This window comes from Apodemus sylvaticus, chromosome 6 (genome assembly GCF_947179515.1).
Source record: "Apodemus sylvaticus chromosome 6, mApoSyl1.1, whole genome shotgun sequence".
Lineage (NCBI taxonomy): Eukaryota > Metazoa > Chordata > Mammalia > Rodentia > Muridae > Apodemus > Apodemus sylvaticus.
Genome location: NC_067477.1, coordinates 99,231,657 through 99,255,674, shown reverse-complemented (window position 1 = coordinate 99,255,674; position 24,018 = coordinate 99,231,657). Strand labels below are relative to the sequence as shown.

At 44.0% G+C, this 24,018-nt stretch overlaps 1 protein-coding gene across 2 annotated transcripts in view; it reads left to right on the top strand.

Annotated features, from left to right (window-relative positions):
• Positions 1–24,018, top strand: part of Mboat2 (membrane bound O-acyltransferase domain containing 2) — a 135,271-nt gene that overhangs the window by 39,352 nt on the left and 71,901 nt on the right. For both annotated transcript variants that reach the window (XM_052186037.1, XM_052186036.1), the window contains exons 2-3: positions 7,628–7,773; positions 12,790–12,867. In XM_052186037.1, the coding sequence (XP_052041997.1) occupies positions 7,628–7,773; positions 12,790–12,867 (224 nt within the window). The remainder of the gene's footprint in view (positions 1–7,627; positions 7,774–12,789; positions 12,868–24,018) is intronic.

Sequence of the window (24,018 nt, the reverse complement as noted above, 5' to 3'; positions counted from 1 at the left end):
TTATTTCAGTGTGTTCTATATACAGTTATGTTGGCACAGTATCTCATTATCTTACCCAAACTAGGGTTGAACTCCCCGGATTCAAGGAATCCTTCTGCCCCAGGCTCCCAAGTGCTGGAACTGTAGGCATATGGCACTATTCCTGGTTCTAAAACTAACTAGATACTTTCATTAAAGAAGTTACTCACACTAAACCTTTGGAGTTGGTGCATATTTGCACTTAAGGCCCATCTCAGTTCAGAGAGTAGCCACAGACAAGCACTCTCCATGTGTGGCTCTTGGTCCCACAGTGACCAGCGTAGGCGCGTTAGGAAATTGGTGTGGTAGGTGGGTTGTTTGTTATGCACTGTGAACACCTGGGGACCCCTCCACCTGGCCTACTAAATAAAGTTTAAAGCTCAAAAAGAGCAAATGCAGTCCATTGTTCAAACAGGATGTGACTGTGTACATTATTTATTAGACACACACGAAAGCCTGTGCTCCCTTAGCCTATGAGAAAATGGGAAAGGTTCTGAATCTGTCGTGTTTGCTGTCATTTTAGAGTGGACATGTCTCTCAGGAAAACTCAGGTGTGAGCACAGTAAGATATTCTCCTTAGACCTGGGCTGCTGGCTCTGGGAGGTCAAGATGGTTAACGTAGGAAACAGATTAACACATTAATGCCCAAAATGGTTTCTTTCATTCTGCAACTTATTTTTTGATCTGTCAGCTATTTTCTGGTTTTCCTTTTAAAAACAAACCAACGCATGCACAGATACACGTCACAGATTCGGGCAGGGCAGCTACGATTGTGCTGTCCAAAGCCAAGGCACACACATGCTGCGGAGGAAACCACTATTATAGAAGAACCAGAGATACAGATAAAAGGCCAGCCACAGACTGACAGATGCTGTCTGCAAAACAGTGGATTCAAATAAAGGCTTCTTAGTCACAGGGAAAATGAAAAGGATATCAAGTAGAAGCTTAATGTCCAACAGATCTATTAAAGAAATGACATTTAAAAAAAAAAGTAGTGAGATAAAATCTTCTGTTCCCTAACTCGGCAAAAATGCAAAGTCTGGCAGTACCAGATGTTGCCAGGCATGTGGAACACGGCCACTCAGTGCTGAGTGGGCGCCTGAGCAGGCCCGAGCTGCTTAGGAGAGCGGTTTAGTGTCTGCAGTTCCGTGGAAGATGCTTACCTGCTAGTCCACACCTACACGGTCACGCAACAGAATACTGCGCGACAGGCCGGTAAGCAAGGTGCTGTGTGCGTCTCACCCGGATGGACGCCAGGAACGAAATGCTAGGAGTAACGGCAGGCGCTCAGTCTGTTTCCACCATTTAGAAAGTTAAACATTCAAAGTGGTACAGTATAGAAAATGCATAGAGGTGTGAAAACACAGGGGAGTACTACAGTCATTTTTAGACTGTTGGATGTCTGGGGAGGAACAGAGGGGACAGGGTTGGGAAGGAGTCATTCGCCCAGGAAGCTCTATTCCAGGCGTAAGCTTGCAAACACCCACTGTGTTTCCAGTCTTTCCCCGTTCCTTTCATCTAATGCCTGGATGTCTAGTTTTTCTAGGCTGCAGCTTATGGAAACAGAGTAGCCTACAGTTGGTACCATGGGCTCTGGCGTAGGAGTGCCTGGTGCCCACCTGCTGATGGTTGAGCTGCCTCCAGTAAGCTCAGTATGGTAGATATGCATAGACTCTGTGGTGAAGACAGTAGTGTCAGCACGTGGTACACAGCGGGTTTGTGTCGGTAGAGGTATGTGCTTAGCGAGTGCATGTGTCTGCGTAGACCGGCTTGACTCTCATTCTCTAACTTGTACTTCTCACTTATAATGCATCTTGGTGATCATCCCCCACGTCAAAACAGACAAATCACACGCCTTTTTTTTTTTTTTAAAGATTTATTTATTATATGTAAATACACTGTAGCTGTCTTCAGATACATCAGAAGAGGGCATCAGATCTCATTATGGATGGGATGGTTGTGAGCCACCATGTGGTTGCTGGGATTTGAACTCAGGACCTTTGGAAGAACAGTCAGTGCTCTTAACCTCTGAGCCATCTCTCCAGCCCCCAACACATAGTCTTTTTAACCACATTAAAAACATTTAATTATATCCAATTCGTGCTTTATTTTTTGTGACTTATTCTTCCGTGTGATTTTTTTTTTTTTTGTCTACTAACCTTTAAGAGTTTTTGGTGTATGTATTTTAATTCTTTTTTTGAGACAGTCTCACTGTGAAGCCAAGTCTACCCTGATCTTGACTCTCCTCCCCGTCTCTCTGCCCAGGTGGCTGGCAGGAGTGTATTTTAACACAGACTGACCCTTTGTCATGTGCCTCATAGATATGTGTACATTTTTTACATTTTTACTTAGTGTGTGGCTTTTGTTGCATAGGAGCTTCAAATATTTATGTAGGAAATAAATATTAAAATACTATAAAATCTATTTTATTTATAAATTAGCATAATTATAATTATAACTAAATTAAAATAAAAATCTATTTATAAATTAGCAATCTTAAATTATTTGGTTTAGATAAGAGATATTTATTTACATTGTTATCTAGGATAGATATTTAGGTGCTAATTTTTACATCTAGTCAGGATAAGCTAGGATTTGCTGCAGTAACAAGCCATTCCTAAGACAGGTGTAAAGCATCATTTCTCCCATCCCTAAGACCAGTAGAAAACATCATTTCCTTATCCCTCCATGTCTGGACATGGGTTGGCACAGAAACCTTGGCTCCTCATCATTTCTGGAACATGGCAGACCAAAAGGCAGATCTGACCACGGTTGTTCTGACCCTGAAGTCCACTCCACTCCTGCTTCCAGTCTCCCTCCATAGAATGGGCATACAGTGCCTCACTAATGGGTCATTGTGCTCTTTATACTTGGAGAGAAATTTTCGGCTTTATTGGACTTTTATTTGCTTTTTAAAAAAATTATTTATTTTATGTATATGAGTACATTGTAGCTGTACTGATGGCTGTGAGCTATCATGTGGTTGCTGAGAATTTGAATTCAGGACCTCTGCTTGCTCCAGTTGGCTCTGCTCGCTTCGGCGTAAAGATTTATTTATTAATATATCTAAGTACACTGTAGCTGTCTTCAGTCCAGGTTGTTGGGATTTGAACTCAGGACCTTCGGAAGAGCAGTCAGTGCTCTTAACCACTGAGCCATCTTTCCAGGCCCAGACATTGACATTTATAAATTGTCTGTGCTGTATTGTCCGGTGTCCTTGTGTGGGCCATAATTTTCCCACAAGAGACTTTCTTTTCTGTAGTTTTGCAGTGTTTTCCGTCACTTATTATTTTTTGCCTCCTTTCCCCTGTTATAGAGGCTTAAGATCTTATATAATTTTTTTAAAAAAGTCAGTCTTTTATAATGACTGGTTTCTCTTTGGAAAACATATAAAATTCCTAATCTCTTTTACAAATTTATTTTGGGACTTTACTACTTTCTTTGAATGTTTTATATCAATGTTGTCACCGTTTCTTGGAAGTGACACAAGGTCCTGAAAGTTGGTCCCTTGCTGCTGAAGACAAGCACTTTAAAGATAACCCTTCGGTGCGTCTCAAGCTGAGGCTTTTATATGTCTTTTTCTGTGCAGCAGATAAAAAAGGCTTCTCCCGTGTGAATGAGGAGGTTAGTGACTCCGTGCTAAACAAGCCGAGAAGGTTCCATTTTTCTTTCTTCCCGTTGTCCTATGTCTTAGTTAGGGTTTCATTGCTGTGAGCAGACCCCGTGACCAAGGCGGCTCTTATAAAGGACAACATTTAATTGGGGCGCCTTCAGTTTCAGAGGTTCAGTTCATTACCATCATGGTGGGGAGCATGGCAGCATGCAGGCAGACTTGGGGCCAGAGGAGCCAAGAGTGCCTCATCTTCATCCAAAGGCCGCAAAAGGGGACTGACTGTCTCACCAAGAGTAGCTTGAGCGTGTGTGTGTGTGTGTGTGTGTGTGTGGTGTGTGTGTGTGTGTGTGTGTATGTGTGTGTGTGTGTGTGTGTAGCCTCAGAGCCTGCCTCTACCCTCACACACTTCCTCCACAAGGCCACATCTACTCCAACAGGGTCCCATCTCCTAATAGTGCCACTTCCTAAGGGCCAAGCATTCAAACAAATGAGTCTGTGGGGGCCAAACCTATTCAAACCACCACATCCCGACTTCCTCCCAGTTCCCACTTCCAAAATTATCAGGTCACTGGAGTAGAATGCAGCTCTTCCTCTGTGTTGGCAGAGCTGGGTTCTAGAACCCCACCAGATAGGAGAATCTGTGGATGTTCAAGTCCCTTCCATAAAGTGTACAGCATTCACCATTTGGTACACATTCTTCCATTCATTTAAATCATCCCTAGATGACCCAAAATGCTTAGTACACCGTAAATGCAGTGTGTGAGCAGTTGCTTCATTGGACTTTTGGGAAATAATAAGGAAAAGATTGTACATGCTCAATCCAGATATTTACATATTTTTCAGGTATTTTCAACTCATGGTTGGCTAAATCTTAACAGTGTGCAAACTGCAGATAGAACTGACTATTGTTAAAAGGAGAGCTTTATGTGTGCATGTGTGTGTGTGTGTGTGTGTGTGTGTGTGTGTATGTGTGTGTGTGTGTATACCCATACACATAGGCACAGAGGTCAGAAGATGAGGTGTAGGTATCAGTTTTCTCATCCCAGCATGTGGGTTCTGGGCACTAAGGTTTTCAGGTGTGGCGTGTGGATCATACTGGAAGGGAGGGAGGAGGGGTCAAAGAGAGGCAGGAAAGGCAAAAGAAAAGAGAGCAGTAGAAATATAGAAAAACAAACCGCACAAAGCACATAGACCAAGATGGGCTAATTCTGTTTTGCAGAGAAAGATAGACGGTAACGCTAGGCTTTAATAGTTTTAGAATGCATTTAAGTGCCGTCAAGAGAGCCAGCTCCTCAAATGTCCTCTGACTTCCAGTGCATATTGTAGGGCACGCACACACACACACACACACACACACACACACACACACACACACAGAGAGAGAGAGAGAGAGAGAGAGAGAGAGAGAGAGAGAGAGAGAGGGAGAGAGAGGGAGAGAGAGGGAGAGAGAGAGAGAATATTTAAAAAGTAAAAGAAAATGAAATCCTTTTACTCTGAACTTTCCTTTTAGAAGAAAGCATATATAAAAAGTTGATCTGTACTAAGCCAAATATACACCAACTTTCTCTCTCTCCCTCTCTCTTTCTAGCTCTCTCCCCCTTCCTTCCTTCCTTCCTTCCTCCCTTCCTTCCTTCCTTCCTTCCTTCCTTCCTCCCTCCCTCCCTCCCTCCCTCCCTCCCTCCCTCCCTCCCTCCCTCCCTCCCTTCCTTCCTTCCTTCCTTCCTTCCTTCCTTCCTTCCTTCCTTCCTTCCTTCCTTCCTCCTTTTTAGACAAGAGCTTGTTGTGTGGCCAAGCTAGCCTCAGACTCCCAGATTCCCAGTCCGCCCCCTTAGGCGCCTTGTTACAGCTGTGTGTTATAGCTGTGTGTTACAGCTGTGTTACAGCTGTGTGTTACAGCTGTGTGCCCCTATACCAGGTGCCACATCAAATGCCCTGGGTAGTGTCTGACATCCCTGTGAAGCAGCTTTTTGTCTACCAAGTGACAAGGGATGGCCACATATGGAGAAGACACAGCACCATTTCCCCGTGAGCTGCTGTCCCTGTTGCCTTGATGTTGTCATCTTCCACCAATGGCTCTTGTCTTTTCTCAAGCTCTCAGAGCTTAGCCAATCCTGACATCGGGTGCTCTGATTGGTCCACACGACCCCAACTGTCCCAGTAAGACCAGGGTCTCTCCAGCCCTGGGGACTGTAAAGCGGCCTTGTAGAAGGTCTGTACACATCTTCAATCCTATCTATTTAATAGTTAAATGCCTAACTATTGTACACAGTGGCCACGCCGAGCTCCCTCCCTGATCCCTCAGGTACCCATTTACCCTTACGTTTTTTCCTCAGTCCGCCCTTGTTGTCCAGCCAGGCTCTCATTCTTCAGGGTTGAGGACTCTCTGTGTTGGACTTGCTTGTAAAAAATACGGTCTTGTGTGTCAAAAGTTGTGATTTTGCGGAGCGAGGCCTGATCTCACTGTCCTCGGTGTGAAAGAGCATGTGTTAAGGAGAGATGATTACAACGTCTCTGAAATCCCATCTTACAGGGCTTCTGCCACAGTCACAATTTCCTTTATGTCATGTAAATATGTGAAGTGAGATGAGCGTGAGCCTTAGGGAGAAAAAAGCTCCTCAGGTGGCGGTGCCCTGCCTGGTTGGGGACTACTGGCCCTGCCTACCTTTGTCACCTGCTTTTGACAGTCACCGGTCAAGCTTGTTCTTAAACTATTTTCTGTAAAGTTTCTAAAAGGCTCTCTAATGTCTGCCAATGTTCCTGTGTGTCCACTTGCTTTTTCTGTTAGATCCTAGTTACCCTGGGATAGGGTTAAGACCTTATGTTTCCAGATTGCTTGTGTTTTGTCTGTTATAAACACTCTATAAATTTCTTGCTTAATTAAGGGATATTTGGGAGAGAGGATTGAAGTACTTGAAGGTTTTTAAATCTAAGAAGCATGTAGATAGATGTTAGTAATTAGTGTCAAGAGCATTTTTCTAATATATTTACTTTTGGCTAATTTTCAGAAACACAGTTAAAACTCTTCAGGAGAAGCAAGTGCTAAAACCCGTCAGAAAGACGTTTGTCTTGCACTTAGTCTGTTTCAGAGGACAGCGGCCTCTCACACACAGACAGCAGTGCTGGCTGCGCTTCTCACAGCCGAGGCAGGAACCTACTTGTCTGCGACTGTGGGAAGAGGATGTTTTATATGCAGGCTTTAAGAAAGCTTTTCTTGTACATTTCATAAGAATGAGTTTTGGAAGAGGGCGGGCAGCTTTCCTTAAGCCTTTACGTTCCACAAGAGACTCTTGTTCTCGGGCCTGTTGGTGGGGAGAGGGCAGCCTCAGGCTTGCCTCTGCTGAAGAGCAGCTTGGCTCTGAGCTTGTGGGGGTTTTAATGGTCGCCCTGCTAGACCCGACCCGTGTGTGTGATTTCCCCCCCTCCAGCCAGGGCTGTGTGTGACCTGTTGTCATTCACCCTTGTCACTCTCCTAGCTAAGGCACAGTAGTGATGCTTAGATCCCTGAAGCCCCAGTGTGCTCCCACTTCCATGGACAGTCCTGTGTCCCCATGTCACCAAGTTCTGGAGACTCAGAGGAGCCTAACACTGCCCTGAGCATTGTGGGAGCCTTGGAAATTTGTCCTCAGTTGAGAAGACCTGAGTCATCTGAATAGGTTTCTCTGTCCTTCACCATAAAGTACCCTGTGCTTCCCATCCCATGTCCCCACTGTTGGCCTTACCCTCCAGGGAGCCTGCCACATATGACCTCACCTTGGCACGTGGGTCTCCTACCAGGTGCAGTGCAAAAAGTGGATATTGACCCACCACCCAAACTTCAGGCTCCTCCCCGGGAAACACACCATTTATTATTGGCTTGGATATTTATTTGTTTATTTTTGTAAACTAAAAGAACTTGGTTTTATATTAACTGTGACATTTTTTTTTGTCCTTAGAATTTAAATGTAACGTTGAAGTTCCAGTCTGTTGCTAACACAGAATTTTAATTTTTCTTTACAGGTCAACTTTGTAGTGTGCCAACTCTTTGCCTTGTTAGCAGCCGTTTGGTTTCGAACTTATCTGCATTCAAGCAAAACTAGCTCTTTTATCAGACACGTAGTTGCTACCCTTTTGGGCCTTTATCTTGCATTTTTTTGCTTTGGATGGTAAGTAATTATTTTGATCATGTTCAAATGAATGCTGTTAGGTATATTTGAGAATTGCGTGTATACATCATATAGGGGTTTGTTCGGAAATGTACTTACAAAGTCTTCCTTCAAAGCTATCTATCAAAATCTTTACTTCTAGTCTAGAAACGATGGGTTTGGGAGTTGGATCTCTTGATTTTTGTCTTAGAGAAGATTTCCTTTTTATAATTTATGAACAGGGGCATGAGAAGGATTTATAAAGACAGCTTGTTGTTAAGGAGTTCTTTTCGCTCACCTTGCCAAGACAGCCAATAAATTACTGTGTTGTTTGTTCCTTTGGGTTTTCTCCGTGTGTTGGCTCTGACGAGTCTGGGAAAGCCCATTTGACTGACTCTTGTACTGTTAGCACAAGAGGTTTTTGTTTGTTCTTGGTGGAGAAAAATTGTTTAAGAGAGAAAAGTTTTTACTCAGGATCTCTCTCTCTCTCTCTCTCTCTCTCTCTCTCTCTCTCTCTCTCTCTCTGTGTGTGTGTGTGTGTGTGTGTGTGTGTGTGTGTGTGTTAGCCCCAGTCTTTCTCACTGGGTTAGCCTGAGAGCTTACACTTCAAAACACCGCCTGTACTGCTTCTTGGCACCTGCTGCATGTCTGACAGAGCAAGGCAGGGCAGGGAGTCACCTTCGTGCTCAGTCACCTTCGGCCGGACTGCAGAGCCTCTGTGTGGAAGGGTTTCTTGGTGACTCCCTCCTGGATGAGCACTCCCAGGGCCCATCACTCACAGATGGGGACTCTGGGCTTGCCCTTCTGCGGGTGCCTGCCTGAACTGAGAAGGCCATGAGAGTCCGATGTGTGCTCTTGACCCGTGTTTGTCCGGTTTCCACGGCAGGTTTGGTGGCCGATGCCACTCTTAGACTAGCGCTTGCTTGTCTTTAGGTGTGTGCATGTTTTCTCCTAACAGGGGCTGCAGTACCTGGTGTTTCTTAATCTGCCCTTTGCCTCCAGCGATTGCAAATGTTTCCTAGGACTTTATGAAAAAAATGAACTGAGAATATCCGTGTCAGTCATAAATCAATCAGCTGGGCATAATTTATTCCATCTCTACCGTATTATTGCCCTTGGCTGGCTTGCTAATAGGTTATGGCACTGTACTGCCTGTGCTGGCTGTATGCAGTGCTGTGACTTTGGCATTGTCTTGAGACACAAGGAGATGGTCCTTTTTACTTTTTGGATGACATCAAGTTTATATGATCGCAGTTTTCTCAGGTTTCTGCTTTGACTTGGAGGAGGTAGTATGTATTTTTAAGCATCATAGAACTTTTCCAACATAGACTAACAGGATAGACTGTAATACGCTCATTATCTCGCTTCAGTAGTTACTAACCTCTCACCCTTATTTTATTTTTCCTCCACTTCCTAGAGCATCTTGAAGTGTATCTCGGTGTGTACATTCACTCATTAATAGCTAAGTATTTCATAAGTGTGTAGCATGTCTTCCTGAGACTTGGAGACATTTCTAGCTCAGGTTGCTTTAGGAGCCTCTTTAACTTTATGCTCTGTGGAAAAGCACATGCCCACACTGGACAGGGAAAGGGGAGGCCGAGTGGGCCAGTCTCTCTGCAGTCCTTTGCTAAGGACTCTCTCTCACTGTGTTAAATCTTCACGGATACCTTATAACACAGCACCATAGTTACCAGGCCTTAACTCAAGTCTCAAGTTATATATGACCAGATACTTATTTACTTACTTGGGTTCTTTACTCTTTTTTTTTTTTTAAAGATTTATTTATTTATTTATTATATGTAAGTACAATGTAGCTGTCTACAGACACCCCTGAAGAGGCTGTCAGATCTCGTTACAGATGGTTGTGAGCCACCATGTGATTGCTGGGATTTGAACTCAGGACCTCTGGTAGAGCAGTCAGTGCTCTTAACCACTGAGCCATGTCTCCAACCTGGGTTCTTTACCCTTAAGAGAGAATTTTTTAAAAATTCTTTGGTCCAGAGGGAGAGAGCAAGATAGCTTATTGTTAGCTGGAACTACTTAATGGTGAGTATTATGGTTTATTCTTTAGCTTTGCTTTTTTTGTTTGTTTTGTTTTTTTGAGACAGGGTTTCTCTGTGTAGCCCTGGCTGTCCTGGAACTTACTCTGTAGACCAGGCTGCCCTCGAACTCAGAAATCCACCTGCCTCTGCCTCCCAAGTGCTGGGATTAAAGGCGTGCGCCACCACCGCCCGGCTTAGCTTTGCATTTGTTAATGTCTTTTTTTTTTTTTTTTTTTACAACTTCCCTTTGGAGGACATATTTGTTCTGTAAATATAATTGCTCGTTTCACATACTTCTGTTCAACCCCCCCTTTTTTTCTTAGTGCCTACAAGCTTCTTATAACAATTATTATTCATTTAAATATCTCTGATAAGTCTATACTGTATTAATTGGCCTGGGAGGTGGCTCAGTGGGTAAAGGTGATTACCACCAAGCTTGCTATCCTGAGTTTGATCTCTGGAACCCACGTGGTTCTGTCCAGAACCGAATCTTGCATGTTGTTCTCCGACTTCCACAGGACTATAGGCATATATGTGTGCACAGGCAACAACAACAACTAAATGTAATAAAAAAAAAAAAAAAGCCTTCCAAGAGGACTTGAGAGATGGCTCACTGGTTAAGAGCGCTGACTGCTTTCTAAGGCTCTGAGTTCAAATCCCAGCAACCACATGGTGCCTCACAACCATCTGTAAAGAGATCTTACGCCCTCTTCTGGGCTGTCTGAAGACAGCTACAGTGTACTTAGATATAATAAATAAATTAAAAAAAAAAAAAAAAAACTTTCCAGGAGAGCACAGGGTAGTTAAAGCTTAGACTGTGAGGCCAGTCAGACCTGGATGGAGTATCGGTGCTCTGTGATTGGCAGCTGCTGTCTTTGGGCATCCTAACAGTCTTCTTAGCTTTATTTGTCTGTTAAATGGAACCAGATTGATTACTGATTAATTACTGATGCCTGGAGCACCCCAAGGGAGCACCGGACAGTGCTGGTTAGCATGAGGAGGGACTGGTCTGTTACAGAGCTAGAGTTTCCTTATCTGAAACTCTGGGGATTAGAAGTGTCAGATTTTGGAATATTTACATAGGCTTTACTGGTTAAAGATCTCTGATACATAAACCTGCATTCTGGGATGCTCCAGAATAGGAAACTTTTTTTGAGTGAACTTGAGGATCAGGGAGGCTCAGACTCTATTACCATTGCCCAGTTGGTCAAGATCGGGCATTTCTCTGTTTATCCAATCTCTTTGTTACCGTTTGTTTCAGGTAGTACGGAATTAGCTCCTTCGGTGCCTCTCTCTAGACCCAGTCAGCACTTCCCATGTATTACTTCATAATCTGGGAAACCGTGGCTAGAGCTTGTTTTCAATGCTCATGGTACTGATGAGGAGGCGGAGCTCAGTGAGGGGCAGTGTGAGGAATCTCTCCAGTGTGGTAACTGGGTAAAGCAGGGACCTGCTGCTATTTGTGGAGTCCACAAAACAGATGAATTCAGGTGCTGAGCCTGACTTACCACAACTGCAAAGGCTAGCACGGTGCCTAAATGTTACTCCACACCCAAAAGGCAGTTAAGTGTACCGGAAGCAGAAGCCTGAGGTCAAGGCACGAGGGCTATGCTTGAGGAGTGAACTGTTGGCTTCAAAGTCTTTGTGTCCCAGGGAAATTTACACAGAAAAGGGAACACTTTTTTTCAGTAATCCTCAGACGTGCTGCTCTGCCCTGTTAAAGATACCTTTAAGTATTAAAGTCCTTCAGAGTACATACCAGTCCCCAGCAATATTCCTAAAGGTCTGCTAGTAAACTGCTTGTGTTGATAAATAAGATGGTATTTCAATTCAGTATTTTAAAGTTTCATTCTGTTGTCATTTATATGTTTATGTTTTCCTGTCTCCTCATAGCCCTCTGATTCTAGCAACACTACAGGTCATAACTGTTTTCTGGATGAGTGTATGTGGTGTGTGTATACCTGTTTGTGTGTGAAGGGTGTGTGTTTGTGTGTGTAGAGATGCAGACTGACCTCATCTGTACAGTGGGTAAAGGGCCTATCTACTGGCCTGTCTTGGGATCTACTGGCCTTATTTGTAACTTATCTATAGCAAACATGTAAGCATTTTCCCACCTTCATGTTATCTGAGAGTCTATGATAAAGTAATTTTAGTTGTGTGTTAGGATCCTGATTAATAATTTGTACATAACAATTGCAAAAGTTTACTATAAACCATGGCATCAAAAAGGGATGTTGAAAGATGGTGTGTGTGTGTATGTGTGTGTGTGTGTACAGGCACATGTGTGCGTGTTTGGGGATGGTTTGGGTTGAGTGTAGTCCCAGAGGTCTGTATCATATTTTGCCTGAAATTTGTGAAGTGACTAGATAAAATAGTTTTGTCATTAAAATGCTTGATTCCTGTATTGGGATTAGAAAGGACTACCATGTAAACCAGAATGTTCTACAAACACATCATAGTAGCTTACTGTATTTTCAGAAGGAAGTTCATTAGATGCGAGCCACTGTGCTCTGAGAATAGATCTGGATGTTTTTAGTAACTTGTTTTGTGAATGGCACTTAAGAAGGTCAGCACAAATCGGAAACGCTGCTTTTGGGAAGTTGGGGAAATAGGAGTTCTGCCAGGACTTTTCTGAAAGCCGTGCTTATTACTCCTTTTAAAGTTACTGTTCCTTAACTTACAAGAAGAAGGTGGCAATCTTCCATCCAAAGGGCCCCATGCTGCTCTCCTGCTGTTAGGTTATATGGAGTGTCCAGGCATTTAGCTGGTGTATGGGGCTTGGTTTTATTTATCTAGCGCCTTTGGCCTGAGGTACGGGTCACCTTGTCCAGGGTGTTTGGGGAATGTCATTAGGGTTTGGGGAGGTTTATGTCTTTTTTTTTTTTTTTTTTTTTTTTTGGTATGGGAATGTTCTAGGTTACAATTGTACTTTTCCATCTTTAGCATTTTGACTTGATGTTTGCGACTGCTTCTAACACATTCTTACTTTTTCTAGGTATGCCTTACACTTTCTTGTACAAAGTGGGATTTCCTACTGCATCATCATCGTAGCAGGAGTGGAGAGCATGCACCAGTGAGTATTGACTGCATTCTACAGAAAACCACCTTGCACTTGAACAGAGCCTGATCAGAAGGAGTGATAGCGTCACATTTATTACACGACAGTAGGGGTGATTTATTATATCCCAGAAGGGCGATGGTTTCTTAAGAAAGCAACACAGTATAAAATCTTGGTGTGGATGATTTTGTGAGTCTCTCCTGTCTATGCGAGTCAGTGCTGATGTTTAAGGATGGGTGATGGTTCTTTGACGTGAAGGATTGCAGTGTGGAATATTCAGCAGCACCCCTGGCTCCTACCTATTAGACACTAAGAGAACTCTGAACTGTGACAAAAACCAGATAATGCCCTCGAGGTCAGGATTGTTCCTGTTTAACTGCAACTGGCGTAGTGTACAGGTGATTAGCAGTAGAGAACAGAACTAAAGTAAGTAGAGATTTAGAAGGCAAATTTAGGACTGAGTCTCAGGAACTCTGGGAAGGAGGCAAGGAAATAATGTCCCTGTTCCTGACTTGAACACCGAAGAAGTGGAAGCAGTTTCCCAAGGTAGGGATTCTGAAAGTAGAGACCATATTGAGGGGGTAGCCAGACCCCCCATAAACTGTGTTTGCTGTGCAGTAAACATTTAATGGATATTTACTGAGTCAGTGAATGTAGACTTAAACAGCTGTGAAATGCATAGCAGCAGCTGAATCCCTAGAAAACCGGGCTGGAGTTGTTACGTAAGAGGCGCCTGAGAGACCCTGCTCGTGCCATTTGGCATATGGTCTATGTAACTGGAATTTTGAATTCTTAGAACGCGCGCGCGCGGCTCCAGGAGTTTTGCATAAGAAATCGGAATCTTAGTGCTCCATTAGTACTTCCCTAAATCTAATTTTATTTTGTGTCTTCCGGGGTTGCCTCTATTGGTCATCTCTCCAGTTGTAATAATGCCGTTTTGATCGACTGCTCAGGCTCTCTAGCACAGGAGCTCTAGTGTATGGTAGACACAAGGATCAGTTAGAGGGGTGTACACAGCCCGAGGCGTCTGCTGCACGCTGAAGAGCCAGGGAAGCCAGTCGTTGGCTCAGTTCAGGCAGAGTGAGGCCTGAGAGATGAAGTGAGCGATGCTGAAGCCAGGCCTGAGGCTCGAGGCCTCCCCGACAGCCATTGGTGAATCTACGCTGACACCCTGAAGTAGGATCCTGGGTAGCAGCCACAGGAGACCACCCACTCAGGCAGGCCCAGGGCGAAGGCACCTTGGCTGCTTTCCTCTACAGTTTTTTTTTTTCTATTGGAAAGTTGGCAAGCCTGTTGGGTGGCACTGCCCTCGTTTAGGGCAGGTCCCCCTGTCTTGCTGTCCCACAGGCCAGTGTTTGGAAATGCCCTGACAGATATACCCAGAAATGTGCTCTGTGAATCTCCTGGGTGTCCCTCAACGCAGTCAGATTGACAAGATTAACCTTCTCAGCTGTGATCTTCATTTCCTTCCACACCCCGTGCTGGCTGCCTTTCCTCTTCCTTCTGTAGATGTTTAGTGTTAATTTTGATAAGAACATTTGGATAGTGTGCTAGGTGAAGCAATCTTTGTATCATTACAACCCTATTTTAAATGTTTAAAAAGATTATTTTTATTTATGTGTATGTCTGAATGTGTATCACCTGTATGCAGTATCTTCGGGGTCTAGAAAAGGGTGTTGGATCCTGTAGAACTGGAGTTATAGCCATATGGGTTCGGGAATCCGACCTAGATCCTCTGCAAGAGCATTAAGAACTCCACTGAGCCATCTCTCCAGTCCCTACCACCTGTTTGTAACGCCTTATCCAGATAACAGGTTCAGGGTGATACTTCATAACTGATGAAAAAGAGCTGGATTTCTGACCTGGATATTAGGAGGAAAAGCAGATGAAACTGCTGGAAGCAGAGGATTAGGCTGGAAACTGGGACAGGCTTTTGTCTTGGAATGAGTCAACTCATAACTTTAAAAAAAAAAGTTAAACGCCTTGTCCTGAAAAGCAAGAGTTGTCTGTAAAGTCAACGTCTTAGCGCTTTCGACTTGTACTATACAGGATGACAGCTGCTAACTACATGTAGCCTCTAAGTTTGTGTGGCTGTTTATTTGTTTATTGGTTTTTCAAGATAGGATTTCTCTGTGTAGCACTGGCTGTCCTGGAACTCTGTAGATCAGGCTGGCCTCAAACTTAGTGGTCCATGCCTGCCTCCCGACAGCTGGGATTAAAGGTGTGTGTTTCCACACAGTAGGGTGTGTGTATATGTGTGTGTGTTTGTATCACAATAATAATTATGAAAGAAGAAGTCATGAATTTGAGAGGGGCGGAGCATAGTTGGAGAGGGAGGATTGGAAATGATGTAAACATTATTCATATATGGAATTCTCAGGAAGTAATTGTAATGATGAAAGTCGGTCCTTGGATTGTAGCAGCTACATTTCAGGTGCTCAGGAGCCGCGTGTCTGGCATGTTTGGTGGTGGTTTTGGCCAGTGCACATAGAGAGCATTTCTATCATGGTGACAGTTCTGGGTAGCACTGTGTGGTGGTGTGCAGTTCTACTGGATGAGTAGTGCCCCCCTCTGCCCCTCTACAGCTATTCGGGGAGAACGTACTTCTTGTCTGTGCACTCCTGTGGGCACTGGAAGCCAGTGCTGATGTCGGGAGGCCTGGCCTTTTGAGTTGTCAGTGTTAGAGACAAATAGTAGGTGGATAAATAATTAGAAAAATGTGTGTTTTGGTCTCTTTTTTCCGTTGCTTCTATTTCAGATCACGCACACAGGACTTTACTTTTTCTTTCTTGTTTTCTTCTTGCTAACATATATTCCTTCTTTTTAGTGTAGTTTTTACATGATGTGTATATTTATTTGAAGAACCAGAGTATAAATCCTTAACAATGATAGCTTTGTACTTTTCTGAGTGCCTAACAGTTTTGTGATTTTTATGAGATATTCATTATATAATTGTTCTACTTTATGTAACATTACCGTGTGTTAGTTAAAATATTTTAGTGTGCTATAAACTTGATTTCTATAGCTCCCTTTTAAAAACACTCATGTGCACTATATTATTCAGATCTATATCTAGATAATTTCTCATTAGAACCTAATCTTAGGGCTAGAGTGATGGATCAAAAGCCACTAATGAGAGCTAGACCACTAGAGTGCTTGTTCTAACCATGTGTGCTAGCACTTGGAAGACAGAGGCAGGTCGATCTCTGTGAGCTGGAGCCCTGCCTGATCTAAAGAGGAAGTCCCAGATCTGCCGAAGAGCACTTCCTTTTGCAAAGGACCCCACATGGTGCCTCATAACCACCTGTAATGCCACTTCCAGGGGATCCCATGTCCTTTCCGGACCTCTGGCACCAGACATGCTCTTAATGCACAGACATGCATGCAGGCAAAACAGTAGTATACATAAAGACGTCTAAACAAACAAAACAAAAAAATCTATTCTGGAATCAGTGGTTTTTTTTTTCTTTTCTGGTTAGTATTTTCATGTGGGCTTTGGAGTTGGGGGAGGAGTTAGGTGAGTTGGGGAGGAGCTGTGAGTTGTTGGGGGAGGGGAGGGGTGGGTTGTGTTGTGGGGGAGGGGCTAGGTGACAGGCACTCAGGAGAGTGTTTGGAAGCAGGACAGCCTGAATGTTTTACTAGTAGGTCTAGGCTGCTATGACAAAATGCCAGATGCTGATGACTGATAAAACAGCAGAAACTTATTTCTTGAAATTCTGGAGGCTGGACAGTCCAAGATCAAGTGCAGCAGACTTTGTGTGTCTGGCTAGAACTGCTTCCTGGTTCATCCTCAGCCTTCTTCTGTCTGTAACCTTGAGGTCAAAGGTGCAATTGTGCATGCTCTTGGTTTCTTCTGTGAGGTCTTTAAAACCTATGTACAAGGCTCCTATGTGACATTATCACACCCACAGAGCCCCACCTCCAGATACCCTGGAGTAGACATTAGGTGTCAACACAGGCTCTCCGGGACACTAACATTTTAGATCACTGTGGACTAGAATATTATCTCTAATTAATATAAAGAGATCTGGGCATTTGCTGGACTCATCAGCATTTTCCAAAGCAGGATTTGGCAAACTGTCTCTGTAACAGACCATATGGTGACCTTTAGGGTTTGCAAGTCATATAGCCTTTCTCGCAACTATCATACACTCTGTTCTTAGGATGTAGAAGAACTGGGAGTGTGGCTGAGCTCCAGTGAAACTGTATTTACAAAGACAGAAGTGGGCTAGATTCAGCCAAACCATTTAATAAGGAAAATCTTGCCACAGGGTGGGATATAGCACCTGGGAGGTGGTTCTCAGTGTCTGAATGATTGAGTGAATGAATGAATGAATGAGTGAGTGAGTAAGTGAATGAGTGAATGAATAAATGAGTAGGTCGTGGACTAGTATGTTTTCTGCTTGATAGTAGATCCAGCCCACCTCACTTCCTAGACTTGCTGTCCAGCCTCTGCCTCCTGTAGAGTCTCATGGCTACATGTCAGCCCTGCCCTGCAGGATTCCCTCCCAGGAGCAGAGCTGCCTCCTTGATTGCACTCCGGAGCATCTGCTGCTTGGTGTATGTCTCCTCCGCTTTCCCAGAAAGAGAGCAGGGCTGGGGGTAAGGGAAAGGATGCTGGAGCCTGGGTCATGGAAGAGGGAGAAGAGATCGGGGCTTCAGCATGCCCGTGAGGGTTTAGGAAGGCGTTGTTCCCTACAGAAGCAAACACGGCCTGGTTGGACCCTGTGGTATTGTGATATGCTTTTCAATAGGTCTTAATAAGCTTTTGTGAACGGGGGTGGGGGGGTGGGGGGGGTGGGAACCAGAACGCCCTTCTTGTACCACTTTAAATAAAAAAAAAAAATCTGTGCTGAAAAATTTGCTTTCAGCTTCATAAAGACAGTCTCAAAGCTTTGAAAACAATACAAGAGAATGGCCATTATCGGAATATAAACTGCAGAAAGGCAGACCGTGGAAGGCTCATTGGTCTTGAGAAGTTAGAATATTTTCCTTGTGAGTTGGTAAGTGATTGTGAACAAAAATCAGTGATCCAGAGAGTACGTTGTGAGATGTGTGAGCATTCGGAGTGAAGGGCAAGTGTGTGAGGATCCCGTGCTATGGGAAACACCTTGAGAGCTGTGAGAAGGGGGTTTCTGCTTGCTCCCCCTGTATTGCTGGGACCCCAGTATCTTACAGAAGCAGCTCTCTATTTTGACTCACAGATTTGGTAGGTTTTAGATCATCGTGATGAGGCAGGTCCTGGTGTTGGGAACATGTGGCAGAGTATTCCCATCAAAGCAGGCCAGCAAGCTGGGGGGTTGAGCCCAGAAACAGGGCTATGACCTCAGAGTTCTGCCTTTTGTGACCTACTTCAGAGAGGCAGGCTCCAACCCCTAAAGATTCCACAGCCTCCCAAACTATGACCTCTGAGAATTAAGCACTAACACCATGAACCCAGGGGGACGTTTGGATTCAAACCATAGGTGCTTTTTAAACCTCCTGTCCTGTGACCAAGGCACCCACCTGTGTAGATAGACTTCATTGTTGTCCTGCAGTTTCCAGAAGCTAGGAGATAATCCCTTTCCTTACTGGGTGGTAAAATCCAGCAGCCAACTGGATTCAAATTCCAACTCTGACCTCCAGTAGTTGACCTTGATGGTAGATTGTGTGGACGCTGGTTTTGAGCCATACTATGTGAGATTGAATTCAAACTGCCAAACTTTCACCAGCTTTGGGACCTTTCAGGGTCTTGGATGAATTCAGTGTGTCAGCTGAGGGGGTACTGTGTCATATTCTTCACACTGTGGGTATCTGGGTATGCTTACTGAACACCAGACAGCAGCATTTAAACTTATAGGTAAAGAGCTTTCAGAGGCCACCTTCAGTTACAAAGTCTTGCTGGGTCTTTCTCTGGTGTCCACTGGTTTCATAGCATAGGGTCCTGTTCCCCCACCCCCCAGCCCCCATATCCTTATGTAATATTCACCACCATGAGCTACAGTTCACTTTGGGGTTCCCCAGAGTATGAACTCTTTCGTAGAATAGTTTGTGATTCTCTTGTTCTTGAGCCTATAGCTAAGAAAGCTCATTAAGAGAAATGGTCTGTTAAATTCTGTTCTGCTGGCTGGACTTTTATAGCTCTTGGTTTTGGATGTGCTTTGTCTGGGTTGGGTACTGGTTCCTAGTGTTTACCTGTGAGGCTTCTAGGCAGCGTGCGTGCAGCGAGTCAGGTGCCTGCTGTGCAGTGGAGTGTGCCTGCTTAACCTCTCTCTCTGGAGTTCCCCATAGAGCATTGCTTGCAAGGAGGGGTGGTATTGAGGGAGAGAGGCAGGTTTAGCTGATAGGGCCCCATATCACAAAGTCAGGTAGTTCTAGGGTCCATTGCTATTGAGACTCGTAAGTGTGGGTTCCTAGATAAATTGTTATCTGAATTTCACTAGCCGCATTCACAATGAGCGGTGATCCTTGAGCTGCCATCTGGTAGGCAGAAGCCTCCAGCCATTTGAAAATGTGTCCTCATGAAGCTAATTAGCAGTGGTTAGTGGCTCAGCAGTAACTCTGTGGGGAAAACATTAACTTCTCTGAGGGTAATCCTGCGATCCTGCGAGAGACAATAACATGTGGAGGGAAGGGAAGTGGACCTCACTCCTGTTTTCCTTAGTGTTCCCTGTGGACCATATTCAAGAGCCTTTTGCCGTTCCATGGAAAGTGCAGGCTCTTTGGGAATAGCTGGCGCTGACTAAATGCTGTGTTCAGTTAGGGACTACAGGCACTTTTTTTTTTTTAAACTTCCCTCTCATAGGTCATGTCACCATAGTTGCTATATATCAGGCATTGTGCCAAAGCTCAGCCACTGTCACCCACTAGTGACAGCCCTCATGTGGGTGTGGCTCACCCATTCCACCAAGATACCTTTCTAGTCTTGAAACTAATAATCCTGTTACTTAAGAAATGAGGTAGTTTTAATAACTAAAATGAGGCTATTGCTTGTTAATGAAGTATAAAGATCTGTCTTTGGGCTTTGAGTATATTTAAAAACTAATAGTACCTTTGCCTCAAGAGTCTCTAATTCTTGTCTGAATATCAGAAATACAAAAAAGAAATATTAAGAGCTCATGTAAGCATCGTGATGGACAATAAAGTCTGTTATTTGTTTTGATGCTGTGCAGTTTGTATAAATAAGACTGCTGTTTTATGTCAACTTCATATAAGCTGTAGTCATTGAGAGGAAGGAGCCTCAGTTGAGAAATGCCTTCATAAGATCCAGCTGTAGGACATTTTTCTTTTTTTTCTTTTCTTTTTCTTTTTCTTTTTTTTTTTTTTGGATTTGTTTTTTTTTTTTCGAGACAAGGTCTCTCTGTGTAGCCCTGGCTGTCCTGGAACTCACTCTGTAGACCAGACTGGCCTCGAACTCAGAAATCCGCCTGCCTCTGCCTCCCAGAGTGCTGCCATCACAGGCATGCGCCACCACTGCCCGGCTAGGACATTTTTCTTAATTAGTGATCAGTGGGGAGGGCACAGTCCACTGTGGGTGGTGCCATCCCTGGGCTGGTGCTCCTGGGTTCTATAAGAAAGCAGGCTGAGCAAGCCATGGGGAGCAAACCAGTAAGCAGCACCCTCCATGGCCTCAGCATCAGCTCCTGCCTCCAGGCCCCTGCCCTCCTTAAGTGCCTGTCCTGACTCCCTTTGATGATGAACAGTGCCCGGAAGCACAAACCAAATAAACCCTTTCCTCCCTTGCTTCTGGTTATGGTGCTTCATCACAATAGAAAAGTTTTCTAAGGAAAATAAGTGTGGATGCTGGATCATTATTTTCTTTTGAATTTTAGGTAAGAACTACAGTTGTTTTGGAAGGCTGTGGCTACTAGATGCCCACTAGATAGCTCAGCCCCCTGTGATGGGTGCATCTTGTCTTCCTCTGACAGGTGCAGACTTTCTAGTCACTGTCAGGAAATAGATTGAACAGGAGGAGCCCTTGGACTGTGCCTTGGATTTGAGCTTCACTTTACTGAGGGCTTTGGTGTTAAATACCACATCTACCTCATGAGCTAATACTGCGTAGGAAATACAGGCAAGGAATTGGAAGTTTCCTCAGGTGGACTCACTTGAGCAAGGTCATAGAACAAGTAACAGCCTGTGTGAGAGGTGGGGCTTAAGGGGGGCCCTGAGACAGATTACTGAGGGTGTGGCGTTTACTAGGGGAATTATTAATACCACGAGCAGACACATGGGTAGAGCACAGCATGGAGGGCTCTCAGGACCACTGGTGCATCCGGAGCTCTGAAGCGAGGATGGCAGAGCCCACATGGTTTGATGAAAGCCAGCAGCCTGGCTCCCTCACACCCAGACAGGAGGCGGGGAGCGGGATGGGAGCTGGCTGTGTGGCTGCAAATACCCGCTTATACCCGCTTGGATATAAAAGCGTCATTTCCCTAGGAAAGAAACCCTGGGACCTAGAAGTCATTAGCTAGACATTCACAGGTGTTTCTCAGGGGGTGCCTCTCAGCATCCGAGAAGGTAGGGGGTGCTGCAGATGTCACAGCAGCTGGATTCTTACACCGTGGAGGTCTCTGAAAGCTGTCCATGTTGCTGGGAGCTGTTAGTTTACTGAGTCTTTTAAAGAATAATTTTTTTAAAACAAAAAGGTTTGTCTTTGCTTACCAGCTGGCGTAAACTTCCAGCTACATCTTTTGAGAGGAAAACAGATACCATCGAGATACTGTGTGTGACATTTTTTTGATATCAAATTCCTGAGAATGTAGCATCTAGGGAGGGGGCTGGGGGCCTTCTAAAAAGGTTAAACCTTTTAAACTAAGTGCTTGACTAGCAGTGATCTCCAGTTTTAGACTCCATGGTTTATTCAAAACTGTACAGAATTTTTGAAATGCAGTAAATTTGTAATAAATATAGATTTTAAAGTAACATTACATTTTCTAGTAAATGTACCAGAAATATAATTTTAAAACAAATCTGTATAGAAAAAAATGGCTTTTTAATATTACCAGCTTATTCTACTCTCCATATTTGAGTGCTTATGGAAAGAAGGGCAAAGGATAACAGAAACTATTAAAGACCTAAAAACCTGCCTGGCATTTAGGTGAAGGGGTATTAGAAAGGTGAGCATCCGTTTCCCATGATAAACCCAGCCGTTGATTAAATGTAATAAAGGCCGGGGAAGGAGGTGGATGGCTTATCTTTTCCTGACCTTGAGATTGGCTCAAGGTTGCTGAGCCTGAGCAGCTCCTGTAGAAAGGCGATAACGAAGTCCAAGCTGCAACTGGCCCTTTCGCCGTTCTGAGTTCTTTGTAACCTTGTCCCCTATTCATATATTGGAAACAGCAAGCCAAAGATTAGAAGCTGCTAGACTCTGAGACGTTAGAGCTTTAAAGTGCACAGAAACAAGTTTAAAATATATGCTCTTTTTTTTTTTTTTTTTTTTTGTAGCTACTTACATCTTAAAGCACAAAAAGTCAGTCCTGCAGAACTATTGTGACTCCATTACTCCCTTGTAGGCTTAAGTGGTTCAAGGATTCTGGTTTTCCTTGGTAAAATGGTGGCAGCATGAGGATGGTTGATTGGAAATACTGTCCAAAGACAGAAGCATGTTTCCTTTTTGTCTCAGTTAGGATTTTACTGCTGTGAACAGACGCCATGACCAAGGGAAGTCTTATAAAGGACAACATTGGTGCTAGCTTACAGAGTCAGAGGTTCAGTCCATTATCACCAAAGCAGGAGCATGGCAGCATCCAGGCAGGCATGGTGCAGGAGGAGCTGAGCCTACATCTTCATCTGAAGGCTGCTAGCAGAATACTGGCTTCCAGGCAGCTAGAATGAGGGTCTTAAAGCCCCCACACACAGTGACATACCTACTTAACAAGGCCACACCTACTCCAACAGTGCCACACCCTCTAATAGTACCACTCCCTGGGCCAAGCTTCTATAAATCATCACACTTTTGTTTCTTGAGTTTTTTTTTTGTTGTTGTTTTGTTTTTTGTTTTTTTTTGTTTTTTATTCGATATAATTTATTTACATTTCAAATGATTTCCCTTTTCTAGCCCCCCCACTCCCCGAAAGTCCCGTAAGCCCCCTTCTCTTCCCCTTTCCTCCCACCCACCCCTTCCCACTTCCCTGTTCTGGTTTTGCCGAATACTGTTTCACTGAGTCTTTCCAGAACCAGGGGCCACTCCTCCTTTCTTCTTGTACCTCATTTGATGTGTGGATTATGTTTTGGGTATTCCAGTTTTCTAGGTTAATATCCACTTATTAGTGAGTGCATACCATGATTCACCTTTTGAGTCTGGGTTACCTCACTTAGTATGATATTCTCTAGCTCCATCCATTTGCCTAAGAATTTCATGAATTCATTGTTTCTAATGGCTGAATAGTACTCCATTGTGTAGATATACCACATTTTTTGCATCCACTCTTCTGTTGAGGGATACCTGGGTTCTTTCCAGCATCTGGCAATTATAAATAGGGCTGCTATGAACATAGTAGAACATGTATCCTTATTACATTGTGGGGAGTCTTCTGGGTATATGCCCAGGAGTGGTATAGCAGGATCTTCTGGAAGTGAGGTGCCCAGTTTTCGGAGGAACCGCCAGACTGATTTCCAGAGTGGTTGTACCAATTTGCAACCCCACCAGCAGTGGAGGAGTGTTCCTCTTTCTCCACACCCTCTCCAACACCTGCTGTCTCCTGAGTTTTTAATCTTAGCCATTCTGACTGGTGTAAGATGAAATCTTAGGGTTCTTTTGATTTGCATTTCCCTAATGACTAATGAAGTTGAGCATTTTTTAAGATGCTTCTCCGCCATCCGAAGTTCTTCAGGTGAGAATTCTTTGTTTAACTCTGTACCCCATTTTTTAATAGGGTTGTTTGGTTTTCTGGAGTCTAACTTCTTGAGTTCTTTATATATATTGGATATTAGCCCTCTATCTGATGTAGGATGGTGAAGATCTTTTCCAGAACCAGGGGCCACTCTGGTTGCCGATTTGTCCTCTTGATGGTGTCCTTTGCCTTACAGAAACTTTGTAATTTTATGAGGTCCCATTTGTCAATTCTTGCTTTTAGAGCATACGCTATTGGTGTTCTGTTCAGAAACTTTCTCCCTGTACCAATGTCTTCAAGGGTCTTCCCTAGTTTCTTTTCTATTAGCTTCAGAGTGTCTGGCTTTATGTGG